The sequence below is a fragment of the Canis lupus genome, chromosome 8, assembly GCF_048164855.1.
Source record: "Canis lupus baileyi chromosome 8, mCanLup2.hap1, whole genome shotgun sequence".
In the NCBI taxonomy this organism is placed as follows: domain Eukaryota; kingdom Metazoa; phylum Chordata; class Mammalia; order Carnivora; family Canidae; genus Canis; species Canis lupus.
Genome location: NC_132845.1, coordinates 18065216 through 18092389, shown reverse-complemented (window position 1 = coordinate 18092389; position 27174 = coordinate 18065216). Strand labels below are relative to the sequence as shown.

At 42.6% G+C, this 27174-nt stretch overlaps 1 protein-coding gene and 2 pseudogenes across 1 annotated transcript in view; all 3 read left to right on the top strand.

Annotated features, from left to right (window-relative positions):
* Nucleotides 1-18390, top strand: part of GTF2B (general transcription factor IIB) — a 34908-nt gene extending 16518 nt beyond the window's left edge. The window contains exons 3-7 of the mRNA XM_072834388.1: nucleotides 6714-6847; nucleotides 11712-11858; nucleotides 11991-12120; nucleotides 15093-15374; nucleotides 17877-18390. Coding sequence (XP_072690489.1) covers nucleotides 6714-6847; nucleotides 11712-11858; nucleotides 11991-12120; nucleotides 15093-15374; nucleotides 17877-18010 — 827 coding nt within the window. The 3' untranslated portion in view covers nucleotides 18011-18390. The remainder of the gene's footprint in view (nucleotides 1-6713; nucleotides 6848-11711; nucleotides 11859-11990; nucleotides 12121-15092; nucleotides 15375-17876) is intronic.
* On the top strand, nucleotides 599-1241 carry LOC140637907 (RING-box protein 2 pseudogene; annotated as a pseudogene).
* A 7294-nt stretch (nucleotides 18391-25684) lies between the features above and the next one.
* LOC140637903 (serine/arginine-rich splicing factor 10 pseudogene) lies at nucleotides 25685-26467 on the top strand (annotated as a pseudogene).
* Nucleotides 26468-27174: the final 707 nt, after the last annotated feature.

The following is a 27174-nucleotide window of genomic DNA, read 5'->3' as shown; positions in this document are numbered from 1 at the left end:
TCTGCCATTGCCAAAATAATGGATAGGTTTGGTGCAGCTTAATTCAAAATCAACAGTATTTTGGTGGGAGTGAGTTTTCATTTGTAATTTATTGAGGTATAATTGCATGCAGTATAATGCACAGATCCCAGATGTAGAGCTTGCACCTTGACACTGCATATACTGCTGTTATCAACACACTAATCAGGATGTTTAGACCATTTCCTTCCGTTCTCAGAAGTTCCTTTATGTTTCTTTTTAGTCAGTCACCTCTGTTCCCCAACCCAGTGGCAGCCACTGTACTGATTTCTATCTTCATAGATTATTTTGCATGTTTTTGAACTTCCTATAAATAGAATCACGTAGTATGGTTTTTTAGTGACTTTCTGGGCTCAATAGTGTTTTTGAATGCATTTACATTACTGCATGTCTCAGTAGTTTATTTGCTGAGAGATATCCCATTGGATACATTTTCCTGTTAATGGACATTGGGTTGTTTCCAGTTTTTAGTAAAATGAGGAATGCTGCTATGAACATTCTTGTATGAGACTTTTGTAGGTAAATATTTAAGAGTGGAAATGCCAAATCATGAGGTTGGTGCCGTAGCGGTTGGTGTGAATGGTTTTGGCAATTATTCTCGAATTGTTCTTGAAAAACAAAGAAATGAAACTTACTCTCTTAGAATATGGTAAAAATATCTTCGTTCGCTCCCCCAACCTAACGTCTCTGCTGCAGGCTTCCACGCTGCCGCCATGGCCTACATGGAAGATGGTGAGCAACCCTGCACCGAGTCCTCTCATTCTGGGAGCTCAGGCTCCAAGTCCGGGAGGCAACCAAATGTTCTGTCTCAAAAAGTGGAATGCGGTGGCCATGTGGAGCTGGGACATGGAGTGCAATAGGTGCACCATCTCCTGGGTCCAGGTGATGGATGCCTGTCTTAGATGTCAAGCCAAAAATGAACAAGAGGATTGTGTTGTGGTCTGGGGAGAATGTAATCCTTCCTTTCACAACCACTGCATGTCCCTTTGGGGGAAACAGGACAATCACCACCCTCTCTGCCAGCAAGATTGGGTGGTCCAAAGAATCGCCAAATGAGAATGGTGGAGGACTTTCTTAGTGCATTTGTTTGGAGCCCTGGTGGATCTTATTATCAAGTGCCCTATGAAGGCCAGAACATTCCAGGGAACTAATTCTTCAAATAGGAGGAGATGGCTATGTGGTCTCTTGGTACTCATCAGAGGCATGTTAGTATTTGTCAGTTTCATTTTCAGAAATCCTCTATAATAAGACAATTTATTATATTAAAGCTGGTCATTGGGATCCCTGGGTGGCGCAGCGGTTTAGCGCCTGCCTTTGGCCCAGGGCGCGATCCTGGAGACCCGGGATCGAATCCCACATCAGGCTCCCGGTGCATGGAGCCTGCTTCTCCCTCTGCCTGTGTCTCTGCCTCTCTCTCTCTGTGTGACTATCATAAATAAATAAAAATTAAAAAAAAATAATAAAGCTGGTCATTCCTACCTCTGTAGTATATGTCACACACACTGCTTAGAAGTACTTTAAAGGAGGAAAGAGCTACAAATTGAATGACTGTAATTTATTTATTGATATCCAAAGGGCTGTGGAAGCAGTTCCATTTGGAATTGATGTATGCTTATAGTTGATCAGTTGGGAAAAAAAAAAAAAGACAATGTTATAGTAACAAAGTGAAATTTAAAACCCAACCCTTGGGCAGCCCCGGTGGCACAGCGGTTTGGCGCCGCCTGCAGCCCAGGGCGTGATCCTGGAGACCTTGGATCGAGTCCCACATCAGGCTCCCTGCATGGAGCCTGCTTCTCCCTCTGCCTCTGTCTCTGCCTCTGTCTCTGTCTCTATGAATAAATAAAATCTTAAAAAATAAATAAAATAAATAAAATAAAACCCAACCCTTATCCTTTATTATTTATTTTTGGCTGAGAAGGGGTGATTGATGAAATTTGACCTCTCCTTCCTGAAGTCATTCTCGATATTGTTGATAACCAATAATAATAATAAGTTTGGGCCAGTGAAATAAAATTTAACCTTTGGCCATATGGAATTTCAGCTGTCTTTTAGGCTGTCATCCTGTCTTTGGTTCATCAAGAAAACCTAAATCTACACTCACCTCACTGTTCAGTCATGGAACAGAAGTATTTTCAAGTTCCAGTCAGATTATGTTGTAATTAAACTGTGTTTTAGGTACGAATGTTAATGAGGGGAAATTGTTTACCACTGTAGCATTGGATCAGAAGTTTACTTTGTAATAAAAATAAATGGTTTATTCTGTTCACTTCAAAAAACTACTTCATTCTCTTCCGACAGCTCTCTTAATACATGGATTGAGAAGTGTACCTGTGTGTAATGTTATGATATACATATTGAATGTGTTTACTTTTTTGGCTCGGGAACCTGGTCAAAGTGGTAGCAGTCCCACTCTAGATGGAGGAAAGAACCGTGCTGTGTTCTGTATGTTATAGTAGTGGTTTTATTTTGGCTATTATAAACTTTCATATATAGACTTTCTATCTGGTGTTCATTTTACAAAAATCAGTGTTTGGTTAAGAATGGAACTTGTAAAAGTTGGCCTGTTCCTCTGTTCATGTTCCTCGAACATGAAAGGATATGGGTGGGAGGTTTTGTGTATGTGTGTGTGTATGTGTGTGTGCAAGTGTTTATTGGCAGGCTGCTGCTTTTTCAAAGGTTGATTATACCCAAACATTATGGCTGCCTTGTGTACTTACCCTTGAAAAGTTTATGTATTGTAGTTTTCTTCCATAGCAACTTCTAAAATGCTGCCACATTTAGGTTTTCTTCAAATGAAAATCCATTATGCACTCTGATTTTTTTGAATGGTCAGCCCTATTTTGTTACTCATGCACTTAATCTGTTGGTCCGGTTACAGTTTCATGATATGCTATTTGAGTTATTTTGGAAATTTTATTTCTTACCAATGCTATGTTTTGAGCAGTAAAATATAAAAAGAGGGAATGGCTCTTGGCACAAATCACAGATTGTTGAATGAGTCATGTAGATTGTTCCCACGTATGTGGGAAAATTACATCACTACCAAGTTTTGGGTTTTCTATTTATACTATCCTAGGCCAGCTTCCTTGCACTCCTCTTTTCCCACTAATTCATATTTCTTTTTAAAGGCATTACAAAGCAACCAATAAAAGAAACTCATGGTAGGTTATTTTGGGGCCAAAAGGAATATGCTATGAAGTAAAGTACTAATTAGCCAAGATGCCTCATTTTTAGATTTCTAGAGACACTTGAAAGATGTGAGCATACCTCCCTATCTTTTCATTTACACTGTTCTCTTAATACATTCTTTAAAATATTACAAGTTAATGATATTTGATTTTTTTAATTTAGAATTTGTCAAGTAATCCCAAATATGAAGGCCATAGTAGTTTTCTGTTGCGTGCATGTTCCTGTGTTTTTATTTCTCTAACTAGCAAAGTTAGATTCCCATTTTTCCCTTTGAAAACATTGTGCATGGGGAGCCTGGGTCACTCGGTTAAATGTCAGACTTTTGGTTTCAGCTCAGGTTGTGATCTTAGGGTTCTGGGATCCACTGCACAGATGTCCTGAGATGTCCTGCTCAGTGGGGAGTCTACCTGAGATTCTCTTTCTCCCTCTCCTCCCCACCCCACCCCACCCCCTGCCCATTCTCCCACTCATATGCACCTGCGCACATTCTCACTCTCCCAAATAAATAAATAAAATCTTTAAGAAAATGAAAATGGGCACCTGGGTGGTTCAGTCAGTTAAGTATCTGCCTTTGGCTCAGGTCCTGAGATCAAGCCCTGCATGGACTCTGCTCAGCAGGGACTCTGCTTCTCCCTCTGCCTCTACCCCACCCCCAACTCCTGTTCTAGCTCCCTCTGCTATCTCTTAGATAAAAAATATTTTTAAAAGATTTTATTAATTTATTCATGAGAGACACAGAGAGAGGAGGAGACATAGGCAGAGTAAGAAGCAGGCTCCCTGTGGAGAACCTGATGTGGGTGGGACTCGATCCCAGGACTCTGGGATGATGCTCCGAGCCAAAGGCAGACACTCAACTACTGAGTCACCCAGGCACCCCTCAAATAAAAAAAATCTTAAAAATGAAAACAGTGCATGGAGACATAAGGGTATCACTTTAATTGGTGGATGCTATTAAAGGGGCTAAACTGTTTAAAAATCTTGTTTTGGTATATATGATACAGATGTAGTGAATAGAGATTTTCATGGAACAGGCACAAAATGATTTAATTTTAGGAAAAACACCTACACGAATTAAAAAAGCAGAAGATATATACACTAAAATATTTACAGTAGCTTTCTCTGGTGTTGAGAATACAGGTAACAAAATATCCTATTTTGTTTTGCATATACACACACACACACACACACACATATATATGTGCAAGCATTATTACTCTTTTATAAAAAGGAAGAAAAATCAGTCTCTTAGAGTGATCTATTTGAGACAAGAGCCCTTTTTGGTTAGTACTGCAGTAAGACCTTCAGTCTATGATTACAGGTTTCATTACTTTAAAAAATATTATAATTCAAATTGCTTCCCAAGTTCAGTGATGTTTGTTTTTATGAGGAGAAAGCAGAGAAATCCATCATGACAGTCCATCCATTTTACCTTTCTATCCTATTTTTGGGCCACCTGTTCAATCTCTCATCTGCTGAAGCTGTCTTATAAACTGATCACCTGCTTCTGCTTTCCTTAACCATTCTTACTACATACAGGTGTGGCAGGTGGGGACCCTGCCTCTAACTGTAGTTCCCTTGTCACAGGAACACATGATAGTCCAAGTGATAGCTGGGTACTCCCAAGTGATTCCAGTGTTCAAAGAAAAGTAAATTACTCCAAAACCATCAGAAGTGAATAACTGTTGCACATTTACCTGTTTTCTTAAATAGAACACGAAGATTAGATGATTATTTTGGAGTATAAGCATTTTAATTGACTAGGTAGAGAATAGTTCATTAGATTTAGCAGAGGGGCACCTGGGTGGCTCACTGGTTGAACGTCAACCTTTCACTCAGGTCATGATCCCAGAGTCCTGGGATCAAGTCCTGCATCAGGCTCCTTCTCCCTCTGCCTATGTCTCTGCCTCTCTCTCTCTGTGTCTCTCTTGAATAAATAAAAAAATAAAATCTTAAAAAAAAAAAAAAAAGATTTAGCCAAGTATACATTGAGTTCCTTCCTTTTCTCTTTACTGCCCCTGTGATCAAATACCTGTAGCGGGAATACTCTGCTCCTTTTAAAGTTTGCTATGAAGACAGGTGTTTTACAACCAGTGCTCTCCTTATTCCCCTCACCAATAGGAGAGAAATGTCAGAATATGTTATATTATTTTCATTCATAGCAACAAATAGCTAATATCAAGCACTCACTCTGAACTTTTTAAATCGCTTTATGTGAACTGTACCTGTATTAGTTTATTTAATCTTTACTGTCTTTAAACTGTAAGGTTATTGGGGAAATTTAAAGCTAAAGTGATGTAATTTGTCCAAGACAAAGCAGCAAATGGTAGAGTCCATACTCAGAACTGTTATGTTAATTGACTGTCAGTACCAGCACCTCTTTTAATTGCTAAGGTAACTAATTTCTGCTGTTTCTTTCTCCTTTCTGTTTAGGCAGCAGTGCAAATGGCCTGGTTTCTGCTTTCAATTTTATCACTTTTTGGTGGAAGAGCTCATGTTTTTATAGATGCGGTATAGAATAACAGGCTTTGGGATCTGATGCATATTTCAGTTCTAGTTGAGTGATCTTAGGCAAATTAATTTTATTTCTAAAAGGGGCAGTAAAAGTGGTACCTACCTTTACAAGCCTGTGTGGATTAAGAGAAAATGTTTATGCAATGACAGCATATGCAAGTTTTCAGTGGTGACTCTTGTCTGTGGAGATGTTACCAGTCACCGAGCATTCCTCTCAAAGCAGTTATCAACTGGATCTGTTCATATCTGCTTCTTCGCATGATCTATTTCACCACTGTCTCTTTACTTAAAAAGAAGTTTCCCTACCTGGCTTTTTTTCTCACTGGCTCTAGGCTTTAGATCTGTGTACAATTATTTGGCCAAAATATTTTTTTTTGTTCAATAGTTACTGAAACTAAGCTTAGGCTCAGTTCTCTGCAAAGCATTTCCCATGAAAACTTAATAGCTTTTTGTATGAAATTGTGTTCATTAATACCATCGTGAGCAGTGTTTTGTTCTATGCTTCTTGCAAATTTTGGTCTGCAGTTATATTTTTTATCTTTGCATCACATATGAGTAGCTTTATTTTGCTTTTTTTTGGGGGGAGGGATTCTTTATTTTTTAAATTTTATTTATTTATTCATGAGAGACACAGAAGCAGAGACATAGACAGGGAGAGAAGCAGGCTCCTTAACAGGGAGCCCAATGTGGGACTTGATCTCCAGACCCAGGATCACGCCCTGAGACGTGAGGCAGACGCTCCACTGAGCCACTCAGGCATCCCAATTCTTTTTCTTCTACGAGTTAGAATATGACTAATCTTGGCATAATGGTTAAAGAGGGTTGTTATTGGACTGGCACAATAAAGGACTGTTTGAGGATAGATGTCTGAGACATGAAACTTAAACTGGATCCCAGATGTCCATGTTGAGATTTCCTAGGAATAAAAGGTCTTAGACAGTGTTCAGTAAATCCTGTCTTGACAAGATCATTTTGATTTGTGTTTATATTCTTAGGTGACCGGGTTATTGATGTGGGATCTGAATGGAGAACTTTCAGCAATGATAAAGCAACAAAAGATCCGTCCCGAGTTGGAGACTCTCAGAATCCTCTTCTGAGTGATGGAGATTTGTCTACCATGATTGGCAAGGTAATAAATCCACTTGGCAGGAAACATAAACTGTGGACTGAACTCCCAGCCTTTGAGAGTTTGGGAACTTTGCAAAAGTATCCTTCACTGCCCCCATGAGGAATTTTGACCTGAGAATAAAACTTACCAGTAATATACTATTGTGAATGATTGTTCCCTTACACGGGTCTTCTTCTACCTTAAAGGGGAGACCAACAGATCGAAATTACAGTCTATCTCAGGCCCTTGTTTCCATGAGGCACATTTTGCACAAAAATTGAATGTATCATGATCTTTGTGAGTTCATATTGATACGTTCCTTGAATATTACGGATGTCTTTCCCTCCCCCCACCCCCACCCCCCACATTACCTAAGATAAATTATAGCTTGGAATAGCCTGTTTTCCAATGGTGGATTCATGACTTACCTAAGCAATGTACGTTCATCATCAGTAAGGTGAGAGTAAGAGTATTTATTAGAAAGTTGGAAGGTTACCTGGGAATGTATGTAAAGTATTTATAGCCCAACATGTAGCATGTGATTAGTAAATGGTAGCTGCTACTGTTAGATAAGGCAACAGCATAATTTGACTGGCAGCTTGGCTGTTTTTTGCTCTTTTATCTGAATTGGAAGGAGTGGTGGCAATAATCCAAAGAACTAATCAAGGAAGGGGTACTATTTCAGGACTTGAGCTATACTACTGCATAGTCTGTCTTCAAGAAAATGTTATGAAAAAGCAGGTCATTAATTCTTTTTTCATACCCTATAAAGTACATATAAAATTTGAAAAACATAATGTAGACTTGGGTAAGAGTTGATAGTATTATATTCAGAAATATCTTTAGCTGATTTCTGCATTTGTTTTAGCCTTATAGGCTTGGGGGAAAAGTATACTAAGGACATTTTAAAATCCGAGATTGCGACTAATTGACACTCTTTTTTTAGTGTTTAATTTTTTTTAAATAGAAAATTCATGAGTCAAACATCAATGGGAAATGAACACAATTTTCCAAGATTTTCTTCACCCTTAACCCCCAAACTCAGTTCCCACTGCAGCCCTCTTTCCCCATCAGAAACCAGTAACCACTATCACTAGTTTTCTCCTCTGTCCTTTGACAGTTGTTTATCTTATGTGGCAAAAGGAGCTTTTTAAGATGCTACATTTGTCATGTATTAGATTCTGTAGGTATTTGGGAATATTTCTGGGCTTTGTATCCTTTCTCTGTCCTGGCCTAGTCAGTCGGACATCAAATCACACTCTTAGTATCCAGTAGCTTTAGTTCTCCTCACTGCTCTGCCTTCTCAGCATTTGCTTCATTCATCTTTTCCATTTAAAGGTTAGGATCACTTTATTTAAAAAAAAAAAAAAAATTGGTTATTATTTTCAGTGAGGTTTTGGTTAGATATATTTGCATATTGACTTTGGGAAGATGAGCTTCTTCCTGATAAATCTTCTGTTCACAAACATAGTATGCCTTTCCATATGCCTTTAGTCATACGTGTCCTTCTAGATGGGTTTTCTTCATAAAGGTCTTGCATGTGTAAGTTGATTCCTAGAGACTTCTCTTTTTTGTTTGTTGTTTCTTTCAGGGCCTTATAACTGGTTAGTTATACATATGAAGGCTGTTGATTTCTGTTTAATTTTGACCTTGCCTCTAATGAATTCTGTTATTTATAGCAGTTTTACAGTGATTTTATATACAAAAATACTATCTGCAAAAAGTTTATCCCTTCCTTCCCAGATTATTACTAATTTTTCTCTTGCCTAATTTTATTTTAATTAAACTCTGCCTCACAGTGGGGCTTGAGGCTTGAACTTAAAATCCCCCCAAGTTTGAGTTGCATGCTCTACTGACTACACCAGCTAGGTGCCCCTCTCCCCTCCCTTGCTCTGTTGCCTAACTTTAAAGTAATTATACCAGTATGGTTACATAAGTACATTATGTAATTACATCACATTGGCCAGTTTTCCTAGTATTCGCATATCTCAAGACACTGTGGGTATAGTTCCAATCCACCATAATAAAGCAAAATACCACAATAAAGGGAGTCAATTGCTTTTTTAAGCTTCCCAGTACATATAAAAGTCATATTTACACTATACTGTAGTCCGTTAAGGGTGTAGTAGCATTATGTTTTAAAAAAGCAATGCGAACAGCCCGGGTGGCGCAGTGGTTTAGCGCCTCCTGCAGCCTAGGGCAGCGTGATCCTGGAGACCTGGGATCAAGTCTCGCGTCGGGCTCCCTGCATGGAGCCCTGCTTCTCCCTCTGCCTGTGTCTCTGCCTTTCTCTCTCTGTCTCTTTATGAATAAACAAACAAACAAACAAACAAATAAATAAGCAATGCGTATACTTTAGCTTAAAAATATTGCTAAAAAATGCTAACCGTCATCTGAGCTTTCAGTGAATTATGCTTTTTTTGCGGGTGGAGGGTCTTGCTTCGATGTGATGGTTGCTGAGTGGTAGGTGGCTGTGGCAGTTTCTTAAAAAAATGAAGTTTGCCCCATCAATTGACTTTTCTTTTCACATGTCATTTCTCTGTGGCTTGTGATGGTGTTCACTAGCGTTTTACCCACAGTAGAACTCTAATTCCGGAATTGGAGTCCGTCCTCTCAAACCCTGCCACTGCCCTGTTAACTAAGTTTATTTAATATTCCAAACCCTTTGTTGTCATTTCAACAGTCTTCACAGCATCCACACCAGGAGTAGATTCCATCTTAGGAAACCACTGTCTTTACTCATCTGTAAGAAGCAGCTCCTCATCCTTGAAAGTTTGATCCTGAGATTGCAGCCAGTCAGTCCCATCTTCATTCAGTCCCTTCTCTTCATGAGATTGCTACTTGTCCTCTTGCTGCTTCCATCACATCTGCATTACTGCCTCCAGTGAAGTCCTGAATCCCTCCAAGTCCTCATGAGGGTGGGAATCAGCTTCTTCCAGTCTCCTGTTTATGTTGATATAATGACCTCTTCCCATGAATCACGAATGTTCTCAGTGGCATCTAGAGTAATGAATCCTTTCCAGGTCTTCAGTGGACTCTGCCCAGGGCCATCAGAGCAAACACCGTCTGTGGCACCTGTAGCCTATGAAATGTGTTTCCTAAATAAGAAGACTTGAAAGTTGAAATTCCTCTTTGATCTACGGGCTGGAGAATGGATATTGTGTGAGCAGGCACGAGAACAACATGTAACCCCATCGTCCAGGTCCATCAGAGCTCTTGGGTGACCAGGTGCATTGTCAATGAACAGTCATATTTTGAAAGCAGTCTTTTTTCTGAGCAGTTATTCTCAACATTTGGGCTTAAAATAATTAGTGAACAGATGTGCTATCATCCAGGCTTTGTTGTTCCATTTCTATAGCACAAGCAGTGTAGCTAGCATAACTCTTAGGGGCCCTAGGATTTTCAGAATGGTACATGAGCATTGGCTTCAACTTTAGTCACCAGTTGCATTAGTCCCTAACAACAGAGTTAGGCTCTTGAAGCTTTGAAGCCAGGCATTGACCTCTCCTCTCTAGCTAAGGAAGTCCTAGGTGGCATCTTCTTCCAATAGAAGGCTGTTTATCTACATTGAAAATCTGTTGTTGAGTATAGTCACCTTCATGAATTCTCAAAGCTTGATCTTCTTGATAACTTGCTGCAGCTTCTACATGAGCACTTGCTGCTTTACCTTGTGTTTTATGTTTTATATTAGAGAGAGAGCTTCTTTCCTTATGTCTCAGGAACCAACCTCTGCAAGCTTCCAACTTTTCTCCTATAGCTTCCTCACCTCTCTGAGCCTTCACAGAATTGAAGAGAGTTAGGACCCTGCTCTGGATTAGGCTTTGGCTTAAGGGAATGTGGTGGCTAGTTTGATCTTCTGTCCCAAAGCACTACAACTTTCCCCCATATCAGCAAGAAGGCTGTTGCACTTTCTTATCATTTGTGTGTTCATTGGAGTAGCACTTTTAATTTCCTTGGCATTCACAACTTGGCTGTTTGGCACAAGAGACCTAGCTTTCAGCCCACCTTGGATTTTGACATGCCTTCCTTTACTGAGCTTAATCATTTCTAGCTTTCAGCTTAAAGTGAGAAACATGTGACTATTCCTCTGACTTAGAAGCCATTATAGGGTTATTAATCGGCCTAATTTCAATATTGTTGAGTCTCAGGGAATAGGGAGGCCCAAGGAGAGAGGGAGAGAGATGGGGAAACAGCTGCTCAGTAGAACACACAAATTTATTAAGTTTGCTGTCTTAAAAGTGTGCAGTTTGTGGAGCCCCAAAACAATAGTAACATCAAAGATCACAGATCACTGTAAGAAATACAGTGAATAAATTTGAAATGTTACAAGAATTACTAACATGTGACAGAGACCTGAAGTGAGCAAATGCTGTTGGAATAAGGGCGCCAATAGACTTGCTCAACTTGGGTTGCCTTAAACTTTCAATTTGTTAACAGTACAAAAACACGGTCTCTGCAAAGTGCAGTAAAATGAAGCACAATAAAACAAGGTATGCCTTTTCTTCCCATTAATAATTGTGCTGGCTTTGGGCCTGGGAGAATGATTTTCTAATACAAAGAAATACCCATTTGTAATATTTTATGAGTTTGTAATAAAAAAAATGGCTTTTGAGTTTTATTTGCTTGCCTTTATAGCACCTTTGGAGATGATCCTTTCATTTTTCTCCTTAGGTCTATTAGGTGATGGTTTATACTCTTGAGCTCTCTCACAGGTACTCATTTACACCATCTCAACCTGGTACTTATTCTACTGAGGATTAGAGAGGAGGCACAGGGTAGATTTCTTGGGCTTATACAGAGTGTATAAGTTATGTTTCCTTAGAAATGTCTATTCATTCAGATTTAAAAATTTTTTTGCATAAAGTTATAAAACCTTGTTTTACAGGGTACAGGAGCTGCAAGTTTTGATGAATTTGGCAATTCTAAGTACCAAAATCGGAGAACAATGAGTAGTTCTGATCGGGCAATGATGAATGCTTTCAAAGAAATCACTACTATGGCAGACAGAATCAACCTCCCCCGAAATATAGTTGTAAGTTTTTGTCTGTCTCCTTTAAGCCATTCTGACATTGACTTAGTGTAATTTATTGAACACATGAAATTTTGATATTGCAACTAATTAAATGGCCTAGAGTTAATTAAACTTAGTTTCTTTGCTTTGAAGGATCGAACAAATAATTTATTCAAGCAAGTATATGAACAGAAGAGCCTGAAGGGAAGAGCTAATGATGCCATAGCTTCCGCTTGTCTCTATATTGCCTGTAGACAAGAAGGGGTTCCTAGGACATTCAAAGGTAAGTTTTTAATTGCAGAGATACAAATATTCTCTGTGTTAAAGTAACAGACCAAAGTCAAGGAACTTGGACACCACATAACTAAGTCAGGTTTCCCTGGTTACGTACGATATCCATCTTGGTATCATTTCCAAAAATACCTCTTTAATTTGTTCTCTGATAAAAATTAATTCTGTGATCTGAACCATGTTCTTCTCAGGCTCTTTTCCCATGTAAAGTCATTTTAGTCCATGTAAGCTCTGTGTTCTTTGCTTGTGAGATCTTTTGAGCTGACTGCATTTTGTGGCCTTTGAGGCCTGTTATCATAAGCCAGAGTATACCTTTGTTACTGGTTAAGTCTGTACACTTGATGCACAGAAAACTATTTCTAAGACCATGCACAGGTCTCTACAGGTGAAGGAGTCAAGCCTTAGAAAACATCAGGGACATTTTTCTCAAGTTCTGTAGTTTGCACTTTCACCCTTAAGTTGGAGGGTTTGAAAGAACTAGTATTTTTCATCCAGTTTGTATTCAAGATTAATATAGGACAGCTTATTCACAGTGCTGCTGTCTGTGACCCTTATTGCTCTGACTTTCTCCGCCAGAGTTCATTTCAGCTTAAGATTTTCATTACCTTTCATTCACCCATGAATATCTTACAATGAAGCAGTGGCTTTTTTTTTTTTAATTTTTATTTATTTATTCTTGAGATATAGAGACAGGCAGAGACACAGGCAGAGGGAGAAGCAGGCTCCATGCAGGGAGCCCGATGTGAGACTTGATCCCAGGTCTCCAGGATCACGCCCTGGGGCTGAAGGCGGGGCTAAACCACTGAGCTAAACCACTGAGCCACCGGGGCGAGGCAGTGGCTTTTATCCTCCTCATCTTTTTGTTTATTACAACTAAAACTAAGGCTTTTGTTAAATTTGTGTTTGGTAGTTTAATTTTTAGAATAACAGAGTCAAATACTTGATCTCATTTTGTTGTTATAGCCTATGACCCCAGGGATTGCATATACATATGACATTGGGTAGCTTGAGAAGTATCCTTTAGCTTTGAGTATATTCTTTTATCTCCTTGATACACACTCCTTACAAAAGATTTATACATAAATATCAATGGAGTTTTGGATTATTTGAAAAAACTTGTTTCTTTGAATTGAAACTTGTTAGTATTTTGAAATAATAAAAACCGACATTTAACTCATTTCAAAGACTTCTTTAAAGTGTGATAAACATTTAAATTAATTGAGGGGGTGCCTGGGTGGCTCAGTCAGTTAAGTATCTGATTCTTGGCTTTGGCTCAGGTCATGATCTCAGGGAGATCATGTGATCTAGATTGATAAGTGCCGCATCAGGCTTCAGGCTCAGTGCGGAGTCTGCTTGAGAATCTCTCTCCCTCCTCCTCCCCACTGCTCGTGCGTGCTCACTCTAAAACTAAATATATCTTTTTTAAAAAAATTAACTGAGAAATTTTAAATTAGCTCTATGGGAAGTATTGAGAGGCATGTTTTGTTCTTTATTGAGGTAACTGGTATGTTATATACCGTGTGTGCCTGTGTGTGTACACCATATATACCATATATACTATATGTGCCATAGGTGAGTTCTAGTTGCACAATATTATACATTTGACCCTTGAACAACACAAATTTGAACTTCACACATCTAATTATATGCAGATTTTTTTTTTTTTTTTACATAGTGCAGTACTGTAAGTGTAGTTTCTCTTACGATTTTTTTTTTTTTTTAAAGATTTTATTATTCATGAGAGACACAGAAAGAGGCAGACACAGGCAGAGGGAGAAGCAGGCTCCATGCAGGGAGCCCGATGCGAGACTCAATCCCAGAACTACAGGATCATGCCCTGAACCAAAGGCAGATGCAACCACTGAGTCACCCAGGCGTCCCATCTCTTATGATATTATTAATATTGTCTCTGGCTTTTTTGTTAAAATACAATCCATAATATACAAAATGTTGACTATTATTGCTAAGGCTTTCATTCAACAGTATGCTACTGGTAGTTCAAGTTTTGGGGAGGGTAAAAAGTTATTCATGGATTTTTGACTGTGCTGGGAGTTGGCACCCTCTAATCCCTGAGTTGTTCAGGGGTCAACTGTAATTTGACATATGTTACATACTACAAAGTAATCACTAAAATCCAGCTACCAGCCATCACCATATAGTTGATTCCCTTCACTCATTTTGCCTACTCAACTCCTTTCCCCTCTTGTAACCACCAGTGTGTTCTGTGTCCATGAGTTTTTATTTGTTAATTTTTTGTTTTCGTTTTCCACATATGAGTAAAATCATATGGTATTGGTCTTTCTCAGTCTTCGTAGCATAATACTTTCTAGTGACAAGATTTTATTCTTTTTTAAGGCAGAATAGTATCCATTGTATTGATATACCTCCTCTTCATCTATCTATTGATAGAAAGACTGTTTCCGTATCTTGGGTATTATAAATAATGCGCAGTGAACATAGGGGTGCAGAAATCATTTTGAATCCTTGTCTTTTTATTCTTCATATTCTTTGTATAAATACCCAGAAATGGAATAGCTGGATAATATGGTATTTCTAGTCTTAGTTTTTTTGAGGAACCTCCATCTTTTTTTCCATAGTGGCTGCACCAATTTACATTCCCACTAACAGTGCATGAGGGTTCCCTTACTCCATGTCTTCTCCTCTCCAACAACTTATTTCTTGTCCTTTTGATAATAGCCATTCTGACCAGTGTGCAGTGATATCTCATTGTGGTTTTGATTTTCATTTTTCTATAATTAGTGATATTGAGCATTTTTTCATGTGCCTATTGGCCGTGTGTATGTTATCTTTGGAAAAATGTCTATTCAGATCGTATGCCCATTTTTTAATCAGGCTATTGAAGGCATGATTGCATTTTTGCAATTAAAATTTATTTTATAATCAGAAATGATATATTTTTAAATGAATCATATGACTGTGGATTTAAATTTTTTTTTCTTTCAGAAATATGTGCCGTGTCACGAATTTCTAAGAAAGAAATTGGTAGATGTTTTAAACTTATTTTGAAGGCTTTAGAAACCAGTGTGGATTTGATTACAACTGGGGACTTCATGTCCAGATTTTGTTCCAACCTCTGTCTTCCTAAACAAGTACAGATGGCAGCTACACATATAGCCCGTAAAGCTGTGGAATTGGACTTGGTTCCTGGAAGGAGCCCGATCTCTGTGGCAGCGGCAGCCATTTACATGGCCTCACAGGCATCAGCTGAGAAGAGGACCCAAAAAGGTAGGATTCTTCCTCAGAAGGAGTAGTGATGAAATTGTGAAGGCCTGTAGTATATAATTGTGTTTCATTTTAAGCACAAAGCAGGTAAATAACTCGAACCCACATTTAAGAAAAGAGTTTCTCAGTCGAGGTGCCTGGGTGGCTCAGCCAGTTAAGTGGCCGACTCTTGATTTCCGCTCAGGTCATGATGTCAGGGTTGTAAGATCGAGCCCCGTGTCGGGCTCCTCGCTCAGTGGGCAGTCTTCTTGAGAGTCTCTCTCCCTCTCTTCCTGCTCGAGTTCAGTCTCTCTCTCTCTCTCTCCAATAAATAGATCTTTTTTAAAAAAGTAGTTTCTTAGAATAATATTTAAAAGCAAAATACTGTATTTTCCTTAAGTGGTTTATAAAATGTTTGGAAGCATAACTGTATGGACACCCTTCCCATTCAAATTAAGTATTTTAGTTTGTACATTTTTCATTTCTAGGAGCTATTTTTGTCACTCCAAAACATTATTTTAAATAGTCCTTCTTTACTCCCTCAAAACTTAGTCTTGTAAATCTTGAAAGGTAGGGGCCATGCTTATTTCGCACTTCCCAGTGTGGCCTCCTACAGCTGGGCACACTAGGAATTTGTGCTGACCATGAGGTTGTATCATTCTGTGAAGCCCATTCCCTTTCTCCTTTGAATGGTACGCAGTTTCTTAAGACACTGACATAAGTAGTTTCAACCTTCTAAAGGCAGTGTTTATTGTTGTAGGGGAATTTTCAAACAGAGGCACTAAGTGAATTTCTTTACAAGCACTTATTAATTACTTCTGTGAACCTCAAAAAGATTGATAAAGAAAAAGAAGCAGTCATTTCTAAATTTAAAAGGTAGTGAGATGACTTGCTGCACCGACTTTGTAATAACCTATTAAGAACAGCTTTTCACCTCCGCTTAGGCTGCAGGTTTCTATATTAATAAAGTAATAAATTATATAGAAGAATGATTAGAAAGAAGCAGCCAACCATTAGTTATTTAAATGTGCCATTATCCATTCCTTTTGGCCTCCACTCATAGTTCTTAAGGAAATTTTGAGTCTTCTGGTAAAATTGAGAAGTTGAAGCTAAGCAGAGCATCCTTACCTTTATTCCTAGTTGTAAAGTTTAATCAGCTGCACAGAAGTGTTTATCTTGGCACTTTCTGCCATTTGTGTTTTACATGAAGTTTGTTTTTTGGAAGTTAAGGCCCTTTTCTTCCCCTCCCATCAGCCAGTTGACATTCACCAGTATGTGTGTCTACAAGAGAGATAATAAATGTAAGGCAGCATGAGATAATGAAATTTAAAACTAGCTCATGGCACACTGATGGCAGGCATCCACACTGAAAATCTGTAAACCCTTAGGATTTGAACCGTGAAAAGGTGGTCACATGAGTTTGTGTTAAAGACTGTTTTAAAAATCCATTTTGATTAAGTATTTGTAAGCAAATAATTGTCAAGCAGTAGTCCTTTGGGACTTCTAATAAAAAGGAAAAAAGCAGATGCCTGGGTGGCTCAGTGGTTGAGCATCTGCGTTCAGCTCAGGGCGTGATCCCAGAGTCTGGGATCAAGTCCCACATCAGACTCCCTGCGAGGAGCCCGCTTCTCCCTCTATCTCTCTGACTCTTTGTCTCTCATGAATAAATAAAACCTTTAAAAAAAAAAAAAAAAGGAAAAAGGTGACAATGACTTTGAAGGGTAAAAGTAGACCTACTCATAGGATTCTGTAATAAACTAGAAATACGTGAACTCTCTGTGCTCAGTGTTAGGTGTGGGTAATAGCAAAACATCCACATTATGCTGGAATGTACAGCTGTGTAATATCTGATGAACTAAGTAGAAAAAGGTAGGACAATATTTAACATATGATTCCTTTTTCTTTTTTTTTCTAATTTTATTTATTTGACAGAGAGCATGGGCAGGGGGGGAGTAGGAGAGGGAAGAGCAGGCTCCAACGCCAAGCAGGGAGCCTGACGTGGGACTTGATCCCGGGACCCCAGGACCATGCCTGGGATGAAGGCAGTGCTAAACCGCTGAGCCACCTGGGCTGCCCTCCAAAGAACTTAACAGAATTAACCCAGAGCTGTTACAGGGGAACTTTTAAACATGGAAATAATAAAGTGAGTTTCTTTATAAGAATGTATTCATGGGAGTACTTCCATGATCGTCAGATTTACTGTGAAGAAAAAGAAGTCACTTCACTACAATAGTTCTCACTCACGGTGCTATGACCGGAGCACAGTTCAAATATTCTGTGTCTAGCAAACCTCTTCATGCCGCAGTGGCAACCCTTTGAGGTAAGAGGGCCAGCTGCCGTCATTACCAGCTCTAGCTCTCTTTTCTACCTTTTGGCATGGATTTCCATTGATAGGTTTTAAAATTCACCGTTTCTGGGTTTTTCACTGTGGATTTTATACTACTGTGTCCCACAAATTGGAACGGAGGTAGTAGAAGGGAGATGGGATGGAAGTTATAATTAATATTTTGATTTTTTGTCTTTTAGAAATTGGGGATATCGCTGGTGTTGCTGATGTTACAATCAGACAGTCCTACAGGCTAATCTATCCTCGAGCCCCAGATCTGTTTCCTACAGACTTCAAATTTGACACCCCTGTGGACAAACTACCACAGCTGTAAGCTGAGGCAGCTAATGTCAAACTCTTCTGAACACTGAACTTGGCCTGTTGTACATAGCCTATACCAAGTGCTGGATTGAGCCTCTCTTTAATAAGGAAAAACAAAGACATGGTACGCATTCCAGGGCTAAATATTAATTGCTTGGCATTCTGTATGTATATACTAGTGAAACATATTTAATGATTTAAATTTCTTATTGAATCTGTTTTCTTTTGTAGCAATCTAGGAAACTGTATTTTGGAAGATATTTGAAATTATGTAATTCTTGAATAAAATGTTTTTCAAAACTAAAGTTTTTGTTACAATTACATGTTATCTGTAATTTATAATATAATTACAAATTATGCATATCATTGCAGCTAATAAAGCTGATAGAGGTCCTTGTTTTCTGTTTCTTTCCATGTATATAGTTTTGTTTTTATAGCAGAGTTCGTCTTTGGGACCCACTCTTGACATCAAGAACATCAAAGAGGGTGTGTGCAGTTTATTAATATATATATTAAAAAGCCAGAAGTGATGAACTGGGTCTTGAAAGGCATTGGTTGAAGAAAGAGAAAAACGTTTAAAGTATTTTCCCCCCCTCAATGAGCTTATTTGAGCAGATAATTAAGATTGCAATTTTTGGATAATAACATATAGTCATATAGAACCTGCATATCTACAATTACTTATTTTTATTTACTGAGATACTCCTAGGGTAAAGAATATTGGGCCTGGGGAGGTCCAGGAATTTTTTTAGTAAGCACCCCCCCCCCCCCCAAGTGACTGGGATTTGTAGGTGTTTTGCCAACACTCCTGACTCAAGGTCTTGACTGGTAGGCATTGTAGGCAAAGACCAACAGGACTTTGCCCTTTTACCAACCAGGTACTTTGTGAGGGGACTTGAACCCATGCTAAGCATCACAGCTGTACACTGCTCGGCCTTAAAGCAGGTGTCATGGTTCTTCCACGTCTGTGAAGAGGTTAGTACCAGATTAGAACAATGGCTCCTACTGCGGCCCAGTAGACAGGTTCAGACTCTGGTCCGAAACGGGACTTTCCCCCCCAAGAAGCTCAGACTTTCTCTCATTTCTATTGACAATGGAAGACAAATGGCATTTCTCCTTTGCACAAAATGTAGGACACACAAAGCTACAAAGCTTGGGCGCGAACCCCAGAGAAACAAACGCCAGAATAGGGATGACTCTGGGCAGAACCCATCCCACCCAGAACAAAACCCAGGAAGGGAGGGGAGGGATCTTAGGTCGGTCAGTGTCTCCCTTTCAGGCACCCCCCACACATACCCATCTTGCCGAGCATGGACTGAGAGCAGTGGTCCTCCTCTCGGATGCTCCCCAGTGTCCAGTGATTGATCACAAAACTTCCCGACCTCTGCGGGTTGCAACCAGTCAGCTAGATTAGTTATTTCTGCTGTTACCAAAGGCAGTACAGGCACATTAGTGAACATTTGGAAAATGCATAATGAAAATACCCGTAATTCACTTAGAATAAGCACCAGTATTTGGTTCTTTCCAGTTGTTTGGCTATGCTGTGTTTTTAAAATGCGGTTGCAGTCCAGGTGTAATAATAGGATTTGTTTAGTATTTTCATTTTCCTGCTTGCAAAAATATTCAATAACCAGAAAAACGGAGATAAGCATAAAAGGGATAGAAACCCTAGCCCCTGCCACTCATGTGTGCCACTTTTATTTTTTGTGTTCTAGTTAAAAAACTTGGATCAGAACTGATTTTAAAGTTTAATCTGGGTACAGAAAGCATATTTGGGGGATGGAGTTTAAGAGCTAACCTACCAGGATATAAGTAAAATTGTTTTTTTTTTTTAATTTTTTATTTATTTATGATAGTCACACAGAGAGAGAGAGGCAGAGACACAGGCAGAGGGAGAAGCAGGCTCCATGCACCGGGAGCCCGACATGGGATTCGATCCCAGGTCTCCAGGATCGCGCCCTGGGCCAAAGGCAGGCGCCAAACCACTGCACCACCCAGGGATCCCAAATTAGTTTTTTTTTTTTTTTTTAATTGTCCCTGTGCCACTCAATGTGGTTTATTCAGTTTAACTCCATTTCGGTTATCGAAGGAAAAATGCCAAGCCAAACGGTAGTAGTAGCAGCGCCCCTTCCTCTCTTCTCCCATCCCTGGCCTCCAGAGTGTGGGTGTTCTCGAAGGGGTGTGTGTGTTTGGAATCCGTTTTACTGGTACGGTTAGTGCCCTTTAGGGGAGTCATTTGTTGTGATGACTGGGACAGTTTCAGTCGGGATGGGGACAGCTCACAGCAGGTCCACATTTTGCCCCCCCACCCCCCCACCCCCAGCATTCTCCATCTCAGCGGGGCCTGTTCCTTGTTTGTCCATCTACTTCAAGGCTGTTACAGAGATTTATGGCTCATTAACTACTGAAGTCACTCATGACGTAGAGAGTTCAGTTGTAACACGTGATCTCAGCACCGTAAGATCACCGACAAAATCAAGAAATCAGGCCAGGTCTTTGTACCCAGTGAGGGGGGCGGGGGCTGACATTTATTCTGAACTAGTGGTTGTGCGTGGTTGTCACCTACCTCTTGGAGGGCGGAAGATCTCCCCATACGCCAGGGGCGCCCCCCTTGCTGAGCGCTGCCCACACTCCGAAGGCAGCTTCTGGCTGGGCCTAGTCTCAGCAAGTCAGGGGCATGAGCCGCGCGAGGGACCAGACACGGTGGGTCGGTGTCGTCTGAGCGCGGCCCCTCCCGTCCCACTGCTTCACCGACCATCTGGACGATCACGAGTTAGGATTTAATCGTTTCGCCGAATCTGAGCTCGAGCCCTCCGGCCCAGGCTCCCGTTGTAGAGATTTGCGCCGCCTGGAGAGATCAAAAGGGCCGTCCAAGTCCACCTGCGGGTGGCACCCGACTGACTCGGGCCTCGGTCACGATCCAGCGCTGGCTGTCGTCACGGTCGTCACGCCCGTTGCAGAGGCTGCTTTGCCGGGAGGCTGCCTCGGGGCTGCCTCGGGGCTGCCTGCGGCCGGAGCTTTCAACTAGGGCTCGGCTCGTTCCTGAAGTACCAGCCGCTCAGGCCACGCTGGGACCCGGCCTCGGCCAGGCTCGGCGACGGGTCTGAGCGCTTCGGGGCGCGGCTTCGGGGCGCGCCGGGGCCAGGAGCTGGCGGGCAGCTGCTCTGTAGCTCCTCCGCCAAGGCAAATGCTTCCGACCGATGCCTCCCGACGGTAAGCCTCTGTGCAGACCGACAAACGTACTTGGCCCGCGGTCGCCCTTGGTTTCTGAGCTAATTTCCTATCACAGGTGCAAGATTTACTTTGATTATCAAGATGAACAGCTGAGGGGGCAGCCTATGACCCATCTGGTCCTAATGCAGCCGGGCCTCCCGGGGCCCCTGCCAATATTTCCAATTGTCAGTGGCCCTGGCTTTTCCTGTCGCTGGAGCTTTAATCTCCTGTGCCACTTTGGAGCTACCGACAGATTCCCCGGCCCCTCGACACCTCCTCACTCTCCCCTCCCAGGTATTCCCACGGACACACTCCCCTCCCCAGGATCTCAAGATGCCGAGGTGTCGCCACCCAAGGGCCGTTCTAGGCCACCGGGGCCGGCGGGTCTCACAGACTTCCAGTCCTTTTCTTTTTTTATTTTTTTTTGTTTTTATTTATTTATGATAGTCACAGAGAGAGAGAGAGAGAGGCAGAGACACAGGCAGAGGGAGAAGCAGGCTCCATGCACCGGGAGCCCGACGTGGGATTCGATCCCGGGTCTCCAGGATCGCGCCCTGGGCCAAAGGCAGGCGCCAAACCGCTGCACCACCCAGGGATCCCCCAGACTTCCATTCCTAACGCCCCCGGCGTCTCTCTGGCCTGGGGAGGGACAGGGGGCTCCAGCTGCCGTCGCGGGGGGCGGAAACTGCACAGAGGGCAGGAGGAAGAGGGAAAGGAGACCACAGAGCTTGGTCTCTCCCCGCCCGGCGTCAGCACAATCCCCACGCCGTCTGGGGCCGTCTGGGGCCGTTGGGGCCTTCTGGGGCCGTCTGGGGCCGTCTGGGGCTGTTGGGGCCGTCCGGGGCCACTGGGGCCGTCTGTGGCCGCAAGCGCCGGGGCTGGCACAGCGTCTCCCGGAAGGGAGGACCCCCGGTGCGCAGGCTGCTCCACCAGAGCAAGGAGCCAGAGGAGGTGTTACGTTGAATTTGATTCTGCCAAGAAACATTTTGTTTTAAATTGACAGGTGACAGCAGCCCCGAAAGAACTGGGTCTAAAGCTCTTAGGGGCACTGGAAAGGCTCGGTGTGCTCTGTTCCAGGAGACGGGGCTAGGAGGGAGTCACCCGAAGCTCCCTGGGGAACACGTCAGTCCTGCTGAGTACTCCACGGAAGCTTTTTTTCCATATAAAGACCCATATACAGATGATTCCAGCAGTTTCATTCATAATCTCCAGAAACAGGAAATAGCCTGTGTTCATCCCCTGGGAAGTGAAAACCGTGTTCTAACACGTCTATTGCTACTCAGCAATAACAACAAATGAACTACTTACTGGTCTCTGCAATATTGTCACTGAAACTCCGGCTCTCCGCTCGCCTCTGAAAGGTCAATACCGGAGACAGTGTCGGTTGCAAAGGTTGCTTTACTTGAGGGCCCAGCCCCCTGGGGAAACAGCTGTGCAATGTCCAGAGGTCACCTCTGAGGTTCACGGAAGGTATTTAAGCAGACCCTTGGTGGCTCTGTCAGAAGTTTCTCTGGAATGTTCTTAGTCCCTCTGTGGTTCCTTCCAGCTCGATGGCTACGAGACACCAGAAAACCTAATGGTGGACCCAGAGCTTTCAACCCCCTCCCGCATCGCTGGGGCCAACAAGTAAGTCTTACCTGCTGTGCAATCCGCTCCTCTCGCTGTCCTAATTTGTTAACGTGGGGGTGATCCTCACACACCCGAGTCCCTTCCGAGGTCTCCCGTGGGAGCCCCGGGCCTCCGTGGTTTGATGTCCAGGCCACTAGAGGACCCTTAAGATGCCTTTTATAAACGTTACTAAAAACCATGATGATAAAGCCATTGAGGAATACCCACTGTCTCTAACCTGCAGATGGAGGACACTAATGACAGACCCAAGTCACAGCCCAAATGTGGTGTCGGGGCCAAAGCCCCGGCGCCGCTGAGCCGGGGTCGGACCCGATCCTGCGTGGGCTCTGGGTGTCTCAGGTGTCGAAGTAACGCGGGAGACCGTGCTTGAAAGGGAAGGTCAGAAACCACCGAGCAACTCAGCTCCTCGCTCCAGATGAGAACACTGGGGTGAAGCGCCCGCCTGCCTCCCGGGGGGCACATGCCATGTCCAAGGCCGCCCTAGCAGCCAGCAATGATGGCCGGTCCCAGGCCTCTTGCCCCCGCCACCGCCACTGCCACCGCCACTGCCACTCCACGTCCTGCTTTTCGAAATGCTTCTAAGGCTCAAGGGACGGGACGTGTCAAGGGCCCTGGGCCAGGAAGGACGCGCCTGAGTAGGGGCGATTCCCGCGGGCTTGGCCGAGGCCGCCCACGTGTCATGCCACGCCTGACCCCGGCTGGCCCTCCGCGCCCCGGTCTGTCCTCCCCGCGGAGACTGGGGGGCCCGGGCCAGGGCACAGGGCCGTGTGCGCCGCGGGCGGCAGAGGGAGACGCCCGCTCCCCTCGCGTGGGAAGAGCAGGGAGGCCAAGTGGGGAACCCAAGGCTTTCCCTTGGGGGCTAAGTGGAAGTGGCACTTCGGGCCCTAGGGACTGGGCCCCGGCCGTGTCCACACCGACGCGGCGCTCTTGGCCTCCTCCTCTCTCCCACCGCCCGCAGCCCCCAGGGCCGCTGTCGCGTCCACAGGGGCTGGTGGCTCGGGCCAGCGCTCCCGGCCGCCGCGCCCCTCCGACCCGGCGTCTAGTGGCCAATCTGCTCGGCCTCCAGCAGCTGGCGCCCTGCGGGGCTCGGGGCTCGGGGCAGACGCTCTGTCAGGAAGCTAATGAAACTTGGGGTGTCCTGGCCCAGGCCTCTTCCAAGGTTCTGAACGTGACTCTTCTAGTCATAAATACAAATCGGGGATTTCTTAAAGAGGGCCCCAGGATTCCGTACACTCTGGCCCCACAAAACTAGATTTGCTCTTGTGGTAACTAACGCTCCCTGTGTGGTGCGTCCAAGGCCTGGGCTTGAGGAAAGCCTCGGGGTACCCGCCTACACCCCGGCAGTTTATCCACATGCTCCAGCCACGGTCAGGTTTCACTTCCTCAGAAGTGCCATGTTCTTTCATCTGTGGGCAATCTCAAGTAGAGCCCCCCCACTTAGAGCCCTTCCTGGCTCCCGCTCCCCTTGGCTCACTCCTACCCAGGTATCAGCCTAAGTCCCAACACTTCTGGGAAGCCTTTCTGAGGTACTCCCAGAGCACCCCATCCTCCCCCGGAGGAGCTTGATCACACTGGACTGTCATTACCAGGTGACTTCTATGTACCCCTACTGGACTGTACACTTTATGGAGGCAGTAACATGGTCTTTCTTGTCGGCACTAATACCTGGTGACCGGTAAGAGAGGATCAATAAGTATTTTTTGAATGAATAAACATCAAACCTTGATTTCTTTTTTTTTTTTATTTTTTATTTTTATTTATTTATGATAGTCACAGAGAGAGAGAGAGAGAGAGGCAGAGACACAGGCAGAGGGAGAAGCAGGCTCCATGCACCGGGAGCCCGACTTGGGATTCGATCCCGGGTCTCCAGGATCACGCCCTGGGCCAAAGGCAGGCGCCAAACTGCTGCGCCACCCAGGGATCCCCAAACCTTGATTTCTAATGCTGGTATGCAACACGTAATGAGGCTGAGTACTCCCCTCTGGACAAAGTAGTAATTTATTTTTTATACTTTTGATGGCATAAAACTTAGCTGTGAAGAAAGTTCTTTGACTCTCAAGTTTCCCTTTGAAATTGGCTGTTCACAGAAATAAAACAAAAACAATCCTAAAATGTATGTGGAACCACAAAAGACTGAATAACTGAAGCAATCTTGAGAACAACAAAGTTGAAGGCATCACACTCCCGATGTCAAGCTGTATTACAAAGCTACAGCAATCAGGGATGCCTGGTGGCTCAGTGGTTAAGCAAAAGCCTTCACCTCAGGGCATGATCTTAGAGTCCTGGATCGAGTCCCGTGTCGGGCTCCCTGCATGGGGTCTGCTTCTCCCTCTGTGTCTCTGCCTCTCTGTGTCTCTCATGAATAAATAAATAAAATCTTAAAAAAAAAAAAAGCTACAGTAAACAAAACAGTATGGTTTTGGCATAAAAACAGAGATCAGTGGAACAGAATAGGGAGCCCAGAAATAAATGCATGCATATACATCAATCAATTTAAGACAAAGGAGCCAAGATTCTACAATGGGGAAAGGACAGTCTCTTCAGTAAATTGTGTAGGGAGAACTGGACAGCCACAGACAAAATGAAACCTAGACCATGGTCTTACATCATGCACAAAAATTAATTCCACATGGAATAAAGACTTGAATGTAAGACCCGAAATGATTAAACTCCTAGAAGAAAATGTAGATGGTGAGCTCCTGGCATTGGTCTTGGCAATGATTTTTCAGATTTGACACCAAAAGCACAGGCAACAAAACCAAAAATAAACAACTGGAGACTTCAGACTAAAAAGCTCTGAAGAGCGAAGGAAACTCATCAACAAAAAGGCAGCCTACAGAGTGCCCCTGCCGAGACTCACGTCGCCGTCATGTCCTGCTACCTGCGCCCCCCCCCCCCCCACACGTCTCTGTTCGTAAGGAACGTGGCCGACAACACCAGGTCTGAAGATTTACCACGAGAATTTGGTCGTTATGGTCCTATAGTGGATGTGTATGTTCCACTTGATTTCTACACACGCCATCCAAGAGGATTTGCTTATGTTCAATTTGAGGATGTCCGTGATGCTGAAGATGCTTTACATAATTTGGACAGAAAATGGATTTGTGGACGCCAAATTGAAATACAGTTCGCACAGGGGGATCAAAAGACTCCAAATCAAATGAAAGCCAAGGAAGGGAGGAATGTGTACAGTTCTTCACGCTATGATGATTATGACAGATACAGACGTTCTAGAAGCCAAAGTTATGAAAGAAGAAGATCAAGAAGCCGGTCCTTTGACTACAACAATAGAAGATCTTATAGTCCTAGAAACAGTAGACCGGCTGGAAGACCACAGCGTAGCAGAAGCCATTCCGACAATGATAGACCAAACTGCAGCTGGAATACCCAGTACAGTTCTGCTTACTACACTTCAAGAAAGATCTGAGAAAGCGGAAAAAGAACCAAAGAAGGGCAGTTCAAGCGACCAAAGGGTGGGTGGAAGGTGCTGCAGTATGAATACTGTACAAATATTTTGACTCTGGTCTGAAAAGATAAAAGAATGTTATCGAAACTACATGGAATAATTGAAGTCCCTTCAAGTTTGAAAGTAAGCATTTTAGGACAAATAAAAGGAAATTCAACTTTGTACTTGTGGAAACTAAAAAAAAAAAAAAAGGCAGCCTACAAAAATGGCAGAAAATATTTGCAAACCATATTTCTGCTAAGGCATTAATATTCTAACATATAATGAACTCAAATAACTCCATAGGAAAAAAACCCTAAGTAATTCAATTAAAAAATGGACAGAGGACCTGAATATTTTACTAAAGAAGACAAACAGCCACCAGGTACATGAAAAAAATGTTCAACATTACTCATTATCAGGGAAATGCAAATAAAACCACAATGACCTATCACCTAATAACTGTTAGAATGGTACTTGTGAAAAAGACAAATGAGTGTTGTCAACGATGTGGAGGAAAAGGAACCCTTGTGCACTGTTGGTAGGAACGCAAACTGGTACCGCCACTCTGGAAAACAGTATGGAGGTTCCTCAAAAAATAAAAAAAATGGGACTACCCTATAATCCAGCAATTCTACTCCTGGATATTTATCTGAAGAAAACAAAAACACTGACTTAAAAAGATACTTGCACCCCATGTTCATTTCAGCTATATAATAGCTAATATATGGAAACAAATGCCCATTAATGGACAAATGGATAAAATAAAAAATATATGCAATATAAACACATACACAATGAAATATTATTCAGCCATAAAAAGAAGGAAATTGTGCCATTTGTGACAACATGGATGGACCTTGAGGGCATTAAGTGAAATAAGTCAGAGA